The 13,889-nt window shown below is 37.5% G+C and overlaps 1 protein-coding gene across 6 annotated transcripts in view; it reads right to left on the reverse strand.

Moving 5' to 3' along the window:
- The window catches only part of ptpn12 (protein tyrosine phosphatase non-receptor type 12), a 111,018-nt gene that overhangs the window by 13,810 nt on the left and 83,319 nt on the right, over positions 1-13,889 (reverse strand). For all 6 annotated transcript variants that reach the window (XM_055231914.1, XM_055231915.1, XM_055231912.1 and 3 more), the window contains exons 13-14: positions 7,961-8,150; positions 1,171-2,098 (exon numbers count right to left, since the gene is read on the reverse strand). In XM_055231914.1, coding sequence (XP_055087889.1) covers positions 1,171-2,098; positions 7,961-8,150 — 1,118 coding nt within the window. The remainder of the gene's footprint in view (positions 1-1,170; positions 2,099-7,960; positions 8,151-13,889) is intronic.

A 13,889-nucleotide genomic window follows, 5' to 3' on the forward strand; every position in this document is an offset into this window, starting at 1 on the left:
TAATTATCAACAATGAGCAAGGTGGGAAACAGATATCAGTATTCAGCACTTTAACTTTACTAATCTTAGTAATTGTTAAATTTCCAGATGACACATCACTACATCTCATAGGAAAAGTGTCCCATTTTCACTATCCATTGACAAACCTTTTTAACAAAACATAAACAATATACATTGCACCATGTTTCATAAAGTTATCAATTATGTAAGGTTAAAGAAAAATAAAGCTTACATATTTTAAAATAAATCTCGGTTGCGTTGTGTGACTTTTTCACCGGTGTCGTGAAAAAAGCCTGTTGTTTACCGAAAGCTGCGTTTAGCTCTGGGCTTGTTTTGCCCATAGTGTGCGTCCCCGTGGGGAGTGCGCGTCCCCGTGGGTAGATAGTGTGGAGCTTTGTGAGACGTAGTGAAGTGTCCCTCCACATTGTGCTGCTTTGCCGTCACCACAGTCGCTCCGCAGATGAGATACATGCAGGTTTCTTTTACAGTCTTAAATCGTTGTGAAAGTGATCTCTTAATTTTCTACCATGTTTTGGAGGAAGAAACTGCATTCAGCGCATCCTTACAGCGCTCGCGAGCGGAGCACTGGTTTTGTCACGCACACAATACTGACCTTTGAAGTGAGTAGGTCAGAGTTCACCTTAACTTATCTATCTATACTTCACGTATAATGAACATATGTTTAAGATATTGTCATTTTTAAATCTATATAAACGCAAGGGTGATTAAAAAAAATAGCAACAGAATAAAATTAAATTTTAGATGCAGCTCATTAGTGAGTTGTGCTATTTTTAGAACCGGTCTGCGGGCGACTCATGTGGGGCTTGGGGGCGACATGGCACCCGCGGGCACAGTGTTGGTGACCACTGATCTATAGTATGGCATTAAAAATGATATACCTTGCATTTTTTCAATTACAGGTGTTTTTATTACTACAAAACCATTTATTCTTCCTGGGGGTGGAATCGCCGCTCCACAGATCTGACCTGTAATTTGTCCTATTTGGTTTCACCCACTTATGGTGAAGATTGAACTGGAACACTTCAAACAAAACAATAACTCTAAATCTCTATGGAGACAAGCTAATGGTAGATCCTATCCCTGAAAAGTTACACACTGCAGATTTAACCTGTTACAAGCACTTTTTAAAACACCAAGCACATCACGTACTTGCAGAACTTGTAGTCGGTGTATTCTGCTCGGCAATAGACATGGGCATCACCTTCCTGATTGGCAAATGGGCGCCGTGGTGCCCTGAAGATGTGGTCACCATGGCAGCCGTTGCCGTGAAGACATTAGTGTGAGGATGGTGGCACCCAGTGACGACCCCCACCATCTCCGCATCGGCCTCTTCATCCGAGTTATCCGAGTGCAGCGGGTTTGTGAAACTTAGTGCAGTTCTAACTGGTGTAGATGAGGAAGAGGAGGATGAGGAGGAGGGATGGGAGGAGCAAGAGGAACTTTGAGGAACTCGATCGGATGAAGATGACGAAGATTTTGATAGATTCTTTTCTGGGCTTGTCGACGGTTGACTCCACGCTGCATGTCCTAGTTTAACATCTAAGCTATCTACTTTGTCGCTACTCTTAACCGGTAAATGATTTGGTCGCTCTAAAATACCATCTTCTTTACTATCCCCACATGAGCCCGCTCCTCCCTCTGTTCCTGAATCTTCGGAAAGTGAAGAGCTAGAGGTCAAAATGGTGGGTCCCGTCCTAGTTTTGAACGCATGGCATCGATGTAGCATGTTAGCACTGTTAGCGGAAGAAGCAGCTAAGCCCATAGAGCTGGCTGTGTCAAAGCTACGTGGTCCCTCTTGTAATGGCACCTTTTTGATCTCGATACTCAGTTTTCGCTCAATTCTTGGACCAGACCCCTCTACGATGGGAGAGAGAGGGGAGGAGGGAGTGTGAGTCTGGTTAGCACCTGAGTTGGACTTTGTTAATGTTGTAGAAGAGGATTTGTTGTTATAGTTATCATTTAAGTCTAAAGTCTGGGTTTCTTGTTTTGATAAGTTTTGGTCCTTTAGATCTGATGGACTGCTGATTGTGTTAGCACAGGTTTCTGATTGGTTCTGCTGCTGGTCCACTTCCAGCTTCTGAAAGAAAAGAAGAAAATGTACTTTTATGAATTATTATATTAATTCAATGATGTTAATAGTGAAATAAAAAGTCCAATGTTTCTTTGGTTGTAGATTTGGCTAAATTCTGTACCCACATTTTAAACCTGCATTAGTTTGTTGTAAATATTTTCATTTTTCGGTAATTTAAGATAATCTGTAGAACTGCAAGTAATTTATTAAAGAGATAAAAAATGAGTACACTTTAAATGTGTAATTCATTGTCCCAGTAGCATTTAATTACCGCTTTTATACTAGCTGTAGTTTGGTTGAAAAAGAGTATGATTATGTCAGAATCAGAATAATTTATTAAAAATGCACCGAGTAACTTTCTGATTTCCAGAGACCTCATTGCTTTGCTACTTATCTAGGTCCACAGAGAAAATAAAGATGGTGTCACCAGGTCAAGTTACAGGTTAGATCTGCGGAGAGGCGAGCCCACACACAATAACAATGCATGTTTTTCAAGTTTTTTTTTTTCAGCAATACAAAAAAATCCAATAATACAATAAACACTAGGTAGTAAAGTTTAATGTCAGGCAAAGCAATAACATCACTACTGGCAAAACCTCCACCAGAAAAGTTAAAGTTAAAAAGCAACTTATTTTATATGTTCTGTTTAAGTGTTATTTGTTATTTATTTATTTATTTATTTATTTATTGAACTGGCTTATCAAGCACTTTGGTATGTGCACTGTGAAAATCAGTTATTCCCAACCTTTTTATCTCCAGTATCCTCTAAGCATTGTCTTACACTCTGAGTACCTCCTGTTAACGGAACTGGTGTTTACTATAGTATTTTCTTGTATTAATAAAATCTATGCCAAAATTATCTAGAAAGGATGTTTTGTTGCAAAATAAAAATGCATTATGGTTGCTTACAGTAACAGTGCAAATCTAATTTATCATCAGTGACCTTATGATGCAGTAAATAGCCATGAATAGAATACATTTAAACATGTTTTTTGTTCAACTGACAAAGAAGCTTAAACACAACATTTAACTTGTGTTCTAATGGAAGACAGGTGGGGATTTAATACGTGTTCTTCTTCCCACTCCTTTTTTTAGCTTAAATAAGAAAAAAAATATGTGAAATCTGCCTTATGTGTACTGGATGCATGTATCTTGACTTCTTGTGTTCATTTATCAGCTCAAAATACAACCCCAATTCCAAGGAAGTTGGAAAACTGTGTAAAATTTGAAAAAAAAAAATACAGAATATAATGATTTGCAAATCTTTTTCAACCTATATCGAACTGAATAAACTACAAAGACATAATATTTTATGTTAAAACTGATAAACTTTATTGTTTTTATGCAAATATTCACTCATTTTCAATTTGATGTCTGCAACACGTTCCAAGCTGGGATAGGGGCATGTTTACCACTGTGTTACATCACCTTTCCTTTTAACAACAATCAATAAGCGTTTGGGAACTGAGGACACTAATTGTTGAAGCATTGCAGGAGGAATCCTTTCCCATTCTTGCTGAATGTACAACTTCAGTTGCTCAACAGTCCGCGGACTCCATTGTTGTAGTTTTGTATTTGTATAATGCGCCACACATTTACAATGGGAGACAGGTCTGGACTGTAGGCAGGCCAGTCTAGTACTCTTTTACAAAGAAGCCATGCTGTTGTAACACATACAGAATGTGACTTGGCATGGTCTTGCTGAAATAAGCAGGGACGTCCCTTTGGATGGCAGCATATGTTGCTCCAAAACTTGTAAACTTGTAAAACTTGTATCTTTCAGCATTAACGGTGCCTTCACAGATGTGCAAGTTACCCATGCCATGGGCACTAACAGACCCCCATACCATCACAGATGCTGGCTTTTGAACTTTATTTCAAAGGTCTTTTTGCCAGGCAGCAAGTGTCAATGAAGTGTACAGTACTTATATTGTATAACTTTTTTCAAATAACATTAATAAAATTAAAACAATTACCCACACTACAACTACAACTAACTACAGACCAGCTGCACAAAACTAAACTAAACTAAAATAAATGAGACATAATAATAATAATAATAATAATAATAAAGAAAAGGGGGGAAAGAATGTAAATAATAAGTATGTCATTATGTCTTTTATCCATTGTGCATAGGAGGGAGATGCAGAGTCTTTCCACGTAAGCAAAATAGCTCGTCGTAGCTTTGTGGAAAACATGAAATGCCCCATCAGTCATGGAAGGGACAAACAGGTTTAACGCAATTGGACTCTGGAGTGACAAAGCCTGGAGACCAAAATTGAGACCAAATCTTTAGAAACTGTTGAACCACCTTTTTAGTACTAGAAGAGAAGGAAGCAAGAGGGAGCGGTGACCCCAAAGTTGCTGGTAAAGACATTTTATTAGCCGCGTGCGACTCCATAGTGACTCAGACAAAAGATGCATGCTCCAAGTGGATATGTTTCCAAGAAAGCATACATCTAATATTTGCGGCCCTGTAATAGTATTGAAAGTTGGGCAATGCCATTCTTCCCACCTGCCTGGGCCTCTGGAGAATGGCCCTCCTCAGTCTAGGTGGTTTATCCTTCCAAATATATAAGCTAATTAAGGAGTCTAAAGATTTAAAAAATGATTTGGGAATAAAAATAAGAAGACACTGAAACAGGTAAAGGAATTTTGTACTGTTTGTACTGTAATTTGAGTACTGTCATTTTAACAGAATTAATTCTCCCCACCAGAGATAATGGAGACCATTTAGACAGCATTTGCTTGTACTGATCAAAAAGGGGAACAAATTTACTCTTAAACAAGTTGTTTAATAGTTTAGTAACGCATATTCCTGTCCGAAACTACTTTTTCATTGATAAACATCTCTCTCTTAACAATAACAATCTGGTCAGGCAAGATAATAGAAAGGAGAACTTTTTCGAGTCTACCAGCCAGAAGCTTGGCCAAAATTTTAACATCAATATTTAATAAAGATATAGGTCTGTAGGGCCACCGTTAAGAGGGTCTTTAGGGTTTTTAAGCAGCAAGAAGATGCAGGCTTGGTAGCAGCAAGAAGCAAGTACCCTGGAGCTAAATGATTCAACAAAAACATCACACAGAAAAGGGCACAGGTCATCAGAAAACTTTTCGAAAAAATCCGCTCAAAACCCATCAGGGCCCAGAGATTTTCCTGACTGCATATTGCCAATTTAATTTCATCCTTTGTAAGGGGGGATTCCAGAGTTTGTCTTGAGTCTGGGGAAAGCGAAGGCATATCAATAAAGTTGAAAAAACTGTCCAAGTCATCAGATTTTACTGTACATTCTGATGAGTATAATTTAGAGTAAAATGACTTAAATGTATCATTAACTGCCTTTGGATCAGATGTAACCTCCCCATTATCCGTCCTAATTTCACTTATAATTTACCTTGCTCTAATCCCATGTTTATAAAATTTGCTCCTATTTCTAAGCAAACAACCCTCAACCTGGCGGGTAGAAAGAAGATTGAGCTCTGCAAACTGAAACATTCTTTATACAGAGCAGGTGATTGTGCATACTGCCTGTCAATGTTTAAAATCTGATCAGAAATGTCCTCCTGCCGCACAGATTTCCGTTTAAAAGCTGTCAACGAAATAATTTTTCCCCAAGAAATGCTTTCATTGCCTCCCATATTGTGCTTTCTGGGATACCTGGTCTCCTGCTTTCAAAAAGGATGATTTTGGAAGAGACATCTATAAGAAATTGTTCATCAGTAAAAAAAACAATGGATCTAGTCTCCAGTGTTTTCTCGCATAATCAACTCCCTGGAAAGTCATTTTAAGTACAAGGGGGGCATGGTCAGAAACACTAATGCTTTCATAAGTGCAAGAAGATTAGGAAGTAATAGACTATCAATAAAGAAATAATCTATCCTAGTGTAAATATGATACACATGAGAAAAGAAAGAATAGTCTCTACTAATGAGGTACAAAAAGAGCCAAGGGGAAAAATAGACCAAAAAAAAAAAAAAAAAATCGCAAAACAAAACAAAAACAGAGACTTAACATAATCCCTACAAAACAACAGGTTGCATAGAACAGTAACCGTTTAAACTCCTGCTCTCTCCTCATACCAAAAAAACTAAACAAAAAGAGAACAAGCATGTACCTTACATTGAACAGTCCAGTGACACAGTACTATGTGTCAGGGGATTTCTAGATGCGTATGTTCTTATGGCTTGATGCAGATGTTCCAGAGCCAGCATATCAATGTCAAATATCAACCTCAAAATGAAGTGCGCTAGTTAACCTCCACGTTTCGAAGGAAGCGAGTTGCCTCCAGAACAGACGCCAACCACCGTCTTTCACCATCAGGGAGAGTGACCTGGAGCCTCGCAGGAAAGAGGAGAGATGGGTGAAATCCTTTATAAAGTTCTGCCATGACGTCCTCATACTTGGCTCATTCTTTCACAACATCAGTAATATAATCCTCATAGACTTGTAGCTTGTGACCGCAGTATTCCAGAGTCCCACATCGCTGCGCCTCCCTCATCAAGTCCTTAGTCTGGAAATGATGAAAACGAATGATAACGTGTGGCTGCCCATTGAGATCAGGTCTGGAGCCACAGCGTGCTCTATCCAACTCCGGGGGAGAAGACAGTACCTGGGCACCAAAAACTTCCACAAGAAGTGGGGGGAAGAAAACAGTCATCCGTGGACCCTCCAATGACTCCGGTAGGGCCAGAACATGTATATTTTTCCTCCTGCTTCTTTCCTCTAGATCAGAAAGTTTGGATTTCAGTGACTTGTTTTCCTTCTATAGTGAATCACAGACATCTTCAAGGTTCACTAAGCGCTGATTCAGGTCCTCCGCATTTTCCTCAAGATCTCTGATACGTTTCCTCGGCCAGTTACATCGGCTTTTGTCTAACTTGTCACACTAAAAGAGGCCTTGAAGTCAGCGACTATAGCTGTTCTGTGCTGCTCGAGTAAGCCCATCAAGCTAGCGCTAGCAGCCGCAGACAGTGCTGTGTCTTTCTCGGCTTTTTTATTTGCTTGCTTGCATGCCAAACAACTGCACATGGACAGTGCACGGTTAGTCAAATAGGGTTTTCCAGGTAAAACTAAAAAAGTACTGCGGAAACTAGCGGCCAACACACCTACTCCATTGCATGCAACCCTGCAAGTCCTGGCGTTTCAACTTTGCGCTGAAAACAATCCAGATGGTCCTTTTCCTCTTTGGCCAACAGGACACGATGTCCATGATCTTCAAAAGCAATTTGAAATGTGGACTCGTCAGACCACAGCACTCTTTTCTACTTTGCGTCAGTTCATCTCAGGTGAGTTAGGTCCCAGAAATGACGCTGGCTTTTCTGGGCCTTGTTGATATATGGCTTTTGCTTTGCATGCTCCTTTTATTCCCAATCATGACACCTGTTCACCTGTGGAATGTTCCAAACAGGTGTATTTTAAGCATTCCACAACTTTCCCATTCTTTTGTTACCCCTGTCCCAGCTTTACTGGAACGTGTTGTAGACATCAAATTGAAATTGAGTGAATATTTGCATAAAAACAATAAAGTTTATCAGTTTGAACATTAAATATCATGACTTTGTAGTTTATTCAGTTCAATATAGGTTGAAAAGGATTTGCAAATCATTGTATTCTGTTTTTTTTTTTTTTTTGTTTTACACAGCATCCCAACTTAATTGGAATTGGGGTTGTGATTAAAATTTTTAAATTAATAAAAATGCATTTCAGAGAATTTTTCACATTCAAATACCATTCAGTATCACCTTTCTTTTAAATCTGAAATTATTTCAAGTACTCCCTGGGCTAGTGCTCGTGTGCCTCCAGGGTCCCTGTACTCCTCGCTGGGAAACATCTACAACTGTAAATAATTTAAAAAAATTCTTATGCACCTGTGTAGTATTGTTGTGTGCAGTAGCAAGGATGTGTAGCACAGGTTTTGGGTGGTAGCGGTCATTGTCCTGCCGTACGTTGGTGACCGTGGGAAAGGCAGAAGGAGGAGAGGGCGTTAGGATGGGGGGCACTGGATGAGGCTCTGGTGGCTGCAGAATCTCCTCCTTCACATCTCCCTCAGTCTGCGCACTAGAGAAAAGCAAAAACTGTTTCATTAGTAAAAAGTACTGCTGCGTAAATCTGCTTTGCTGTTATTATAATTACTAAGTCTTGACCCAGCTCAGGCAGTTTCCTGACTACTATTTACTAATGTTCCTCTCACGTTCATTAAACAACCAAGTATTAAAAAGGCCCACTATGAAAGTTTTCTGGTGGAGGGTATATCACCTGATTTTTATTGTTCAGTCTGGATTGGAATGTCCCACAGTATGGCATTAATCTACGGTTAGTAATGTTATACTTTTGACTGTTTTATGTTTTACTTTATGGTGTATAAGTTGAGATAAGATTGTAGGTGACAAATTTGTTTTTAAAGCTAACATGCCAACATATCTATTCCAAAACATTTTCCTAACCCTTACCTTAACCATAACACATTTCCTAACTTAAAAAAATAATGTTCCTTAACTTAATAACTTTAAATGACCAATAACAGCAGACCATCCCTCCTGACCAGACATTTTAGCATCAACCTTAAACTAATCCATCTTGCACTTATGAAACTGCAGGAGTTTTTATACTCAATAATGTCTTTATAAACCCGTATTCTTACTGTGAGTGGGGTCACCACTCCAGAGATCTCCATGAACAGGTTTTAATGCCATACTGTGGAACATTCCAGGCACACATTATCACCATGGAGACAAAGCAGGTGGCAGACTTCACTAGCTTAGTGCATAGTGTACCTTTAAGTTCAATCATAACTTTTTTACTTTTTGTTTGAACCATTTTAAATGAACAATATTGCAACATTATGTCAAATATCCCTTACTAACAGATCTTACCCAGTAGATGGCACAAAAGGGACGTAATCCACAGACCTTTTACATTTTTATATGACAGTTTTAGAGGGTAGAAGAAAGTTACTCACGGCAGCAGTTGTATATTTAAATGAGTAGTCAAAATTTTTACAGTAAAAGGATGTGGCAGAGATTACTGAGCTAACTCAGGAGCACATGACTAAAACCAAGAACTGACCCAACAGCAATACACTGCAAAATGTATTCATCTTGATTTGTATAGTTTAAATACATTTGTCACAAATTAATGATAATAAAATACAATTAATTTATAAGCACTGTTCTAACTCTTCATTAAGCATAAACACAATAAAACAATGCAAATACAACTATCCATGGGTTTCAGAATGATAAAAAGTTAGGACCTCTTCCATAGCAATTAAGAATTCAAAATAAATGATTAAATCTTTTGAATTGTCAACCATCATCAAAATGGCATCATACAGCACACTGAACTGAAACCTATGAATACGATTTTGACTTGAAAAGGGGTTGAGGTAACTAGTTGTTTTTTGGACAGATTTGATCTAAGTTCACTAAATCAATCAACACCACATCAAGATATTTTGTATTCAAGTAATTTTAACTAGTGCAGATAATATTCTTTCATGTTGCATGTGGGAATGTCCTTCTGTTTTCTAAGCTAGTGTAGAAAAATCTAACATCGTTACTATAGCAATTAACAATTCAAAACTATTTTTATTTATTTTTTTAATAAGCAAAAGTCCTCACATGTCACCAAAACCTAGTTAGCATACCTGTCCTCAAATCCTAAATGTAAATAGCAAACATATTAAAATTTCAAGAAATATGATAAAAAAATGTATTTAAACTACACATTTTTAGGAACCCATGATCACTGCAAATGCTTATGACTATGTTTTTGAGGTTTAACAAAAAAAGGGTGAGCGTGACTAACTGAAAAACAGTTGGCTACTGCTGACTAGCTTGTAACTGTAATGTTATTTGAGAGGTACAACTACAAAATCAGCTCACCTGTTATAATTCCAGCAGTTCTTTCTGGTCAGATTGTGTTAAAATATAGCACTGATTAAAGTCTAACTTGAATAACAGCTTCAGACAGAGTAGTGCCTCTAGTTTGCATCACATCACCAGAGAATGTTGAGATATCAGCTGTAAAGTATCAATATTGTCATCTGAAAAGGTACATAAAGGAAATAGGTATTTTAAGTAAAAATTAGGGAAAATGAAACTAGGTCACTGTAGGAAACCATAAAAAACGAACTAATATAAACTTTTAGCTTAAAAACTCTTATAGTGAAATTGTGCAGTAAACTAAACTCTTAAAAAAAATTGTAATGAAAAATAGATGACTGTGTGGAGGGGGTTGGTGCGGCAGAAGATATATTTAACAATAAGCTCCGTTTCCATGGAGACCTGATCTGAACCGGTCTATTTAAGCCTCAAAAATCAAATGAAACTTTAATGGCTCTTTGTGGAAACAAAACTGAAGCAAAAACAAAAACTTAGAGAAAACAAAGATAGAAATAGGAGACTGAATTATGAACTGACACAAGAATCTCATGCATTTCAGAAGATTTTTGTAGCAGGCATTCTACTAACAATGCACTACACAACTTTTCTGATTGTCTCCCACTTGCTTGTCTCCATGGAAATGTTATTGCTTTTCCTGGAATGTTCCACAGTTTGGCATTAAACTTGAAAAATAGGTGACACCACCAGGCCACTCTCCACTCACAAAAAGAATATCTGATTTTCTAGGTTTTTTCTGAGCACTAAAAATATACAATACAATAAATGCAAGATTGGTTTGTTCAATGCCGCAATGTGGAACATTCCAGACAAAGTAGCATCTCTGTGGATACAAGCAAGCGCTACCACCAAAAAAGTTACACATAGCACCTTTGATAAAACAGGATATTACATTCAAATTGTGATTGTGATTAGATTCTAATCTCCCAGCCCTACAAGACACTATAAACTATTATGGTTTACAATGAGTGAAGCTGGCTGAGTTCAACAGGAAGGAAGATGTTAAAAGAAAGCATGAATGTGTTAGTCTCATAATGTTCTACACAAACAAATAGCTTGTCTTCAACATAGAAAAACAAATTGTTTGCATCAGTCCAAAGTTATTCCTCACTTACCACTTATCTCACCCCTCACACTTTTGTCTCTAAATGGTATAAAATTACACTTTCGTTGTGGTATTTTTTTAGCGGCAATCCCATTGATTTAAATCACACAAAACTTGTGTCAATAAAATCTGATAAAAAGTAGGTTGATTTGTGTAAAATATTCAATGTTCCATGTGACCAACAAGTCAACAAAGCTGGGGGGCTTTAAAACAGCTTTATGGTCCACAGCAACATCTGGAATAAGGTGAACTGGATTCCTAGAATCCGAATTATTGGCCACAATTTTGTGAGTTGAGTGTTTCTCAACTTTCAGTTTTGCCATGATGATAAAGCTAAGAACAACTAGCATGCAAACAGTGCACTTCCTGATTCAGAGGATAAAACAACATCTGCCATTTTGACCGTAATTGATACTTTGCAGCTGTTGTCATCAACATGCCCTGGGGCATTGATGCGACTGTAGGCACTGCTCTGTGTTAAAAATTTAATCTGAGCTTTATTTTAATTTGAGTAATAGAGCTTCAGACAGTCTGATCATAAAGAACTGACTTATCTGAAAGGGACTTGTTTAACTGGTCAAATCATCTCACCTGTAGTTCCAGCCAACATTACAGTCACAAGCTAGCTAGACAGTTTCTCACTTAGTCACTCTCACCTTTTGTGTTAAAAATCAAACACCTAAACAGGACCATGAACGCTCGTATTGATCACAGGTTTCTGAAAATGTTTTGTTTAAATCAATTTTGTATTTTGTTTCTTAGGTTTTCAAAATAAAAAAATTTAACTGATCACCTTTCCACCATAGACATACATGTAGAACACCCCCAACATGATGCACTGTATCAATAGCTGCTTTTACAATATATTTGTACTGTGGCATAACAAACTGCTCAACTACAGGGAAAAAAATTGGGTACAGTCACTTCAGTTCAGTTTGCCCTCAAAAACAGAAACTTCCCACTACTGTGCAGAGGTAGATTGACCGCAGAGGGTATTGCCAGGCTTTGCATATTTACCACATAAAAGCGACAGATACAGGCCTCTTTCTCTTGTGGTTCACTGCTGCTAGAAGAATACTCAAGTTGCATGAACTGCCAAGCACATTATAAGTGACCTAATCTTTATCAAATGCATCTCCTCAGTGTCTTATGTTCAATTTGATGTTTTTATGTTCAATTAGCCTTGTTACAGCATGAAAGGTGTAGTCTTTTTTCAGGCTTTATTACAGCAAATCAAAGCCACAGTATGTAACCTGCAGCCAAAAACATAGAAATACATGTGTCCTTATTCTGAGCAGGGTTGTATCTCTACAAACCTGACTCTTATTTGGCCTGGAGGAGGGCTTCCTTCTGTTTGTTTTCATGGAAATGTTTCTTTGGCCATCCTCCACAGTATGCCATATCCATGCCGTATTCTTATTCATGCCGTATTCATCTATATTTCCATGGACTCAAGCATGTCTCACCTCTAGAAAGTTGCATACTGTAGCTTTAAAGTGAAGTTAAAGTATAGTTATTATAAAATGTTTGAAAATTAAATCTGTTTTTTACATCTGAATTTTGACAGCTGTTGATATCCTTCCACCCATACAACAATGATAGCAGTAACCTTGTTAGCAATAGTGAACTTTTTATTTTATTTTATTTTATTTTTTTTACAAATTTGCACTCCCCCACAAACACATTTACACACAGATGTACACACACGCACACACAGGTTAAGGTCAGCATTTAGCTTTGGCAAGTAGTAACTATTTTAACCCACATCTGCACTTAAAACCAAGATTCTGATCTAATAACAAAAGGTTTCCATGATGGTGACCGGATTATTATTCACTTAAATTAGTGGGGAGTGTACAGATTTGAGTCCCCACAATGTGATAAATACCCGCCCTCGCACACACATATTTAAAGGTTTTCCTCCGCTCTTAAAAACAGAGTGACCCAGAAGGAGTGTATTCGCAGAATGTGGACTATGTAGATAAAAATAGTTCCTGCATCACTGGAATACACTCCGGCTTCATGATCTTGAGTGGATTCCTTTAGGCTCACATTAAAAGAAAATAAATAAAATACAGTGCAAGGTGAATGTCTGAGTGAATTATAAAAGATCTGAAGTATTATTTTTGTAACGTAAATGGAATCATTGAATAGATTGTAGAAATGATATACAGTGCAACCTTCTGGGCTTCTAAAAGCGTCACAGTACACCGTGCCATTCACTGAATACAGTTCTGAAGGAATGCAAAATTCGAATTTCAGGTATTCATGGATTTCAAGCACTGGCAACTGTCCTCCATGGTCACAGCAATTAAACAATTCAAATATTATATCTTTTAAAGTCCTTCATATTAGGCAGGTATTATTTGTCTGAAACCTATGAATAATTTATGATGTCTCAGTACTGATATATTGTGTAAGTAGCTCTTGAAGTAAAAAAATGTTTACTGTGTAATTATAAAGAGTTTTTAATGTCCCATTATCAGAAAGTGAATGTTAGCAAGCTAGCTGTAGTTAGCTCTACCGTGGCAGAAAAACTTCATTCTGGCCTCTGAAAGTTGTGAAAAATGCTTATAAACTCATTGTTGTGAATAATTAAGATGCTTGGAATGCATAAAGAAAGTAAGGAATTACTTTGGACCACTGGAGAGTTTATGAAGCCATTTCCTAACAAAAAAATATTTGTTCAATATTTGTAGATCATAAGTTTGAACGTTAATGCATGTGGTAGCATTCCCACATTTTCCAACCAAACTTTATTATTTTAGCTGCAGTTTCAAAAGTTCAAAT

Source organism: Periophthalmus magnuspinnatus, chromosome 23 (assembly GCF_009829125.3).
Source record: "Periophthalmus magnuspinnatus isolate fPerMag1 chromosome 23, fPerMag1.2.pri, whole genome shotgun sequence".
Taxonomy (NCBI): domain Eukaryota; kingdom Metazoa; phylum Chordata; class Actinopteri; order Gobiiformes; family Gobiidae; genus Periophthalmus; species Periophthalmus magnuspinnatus.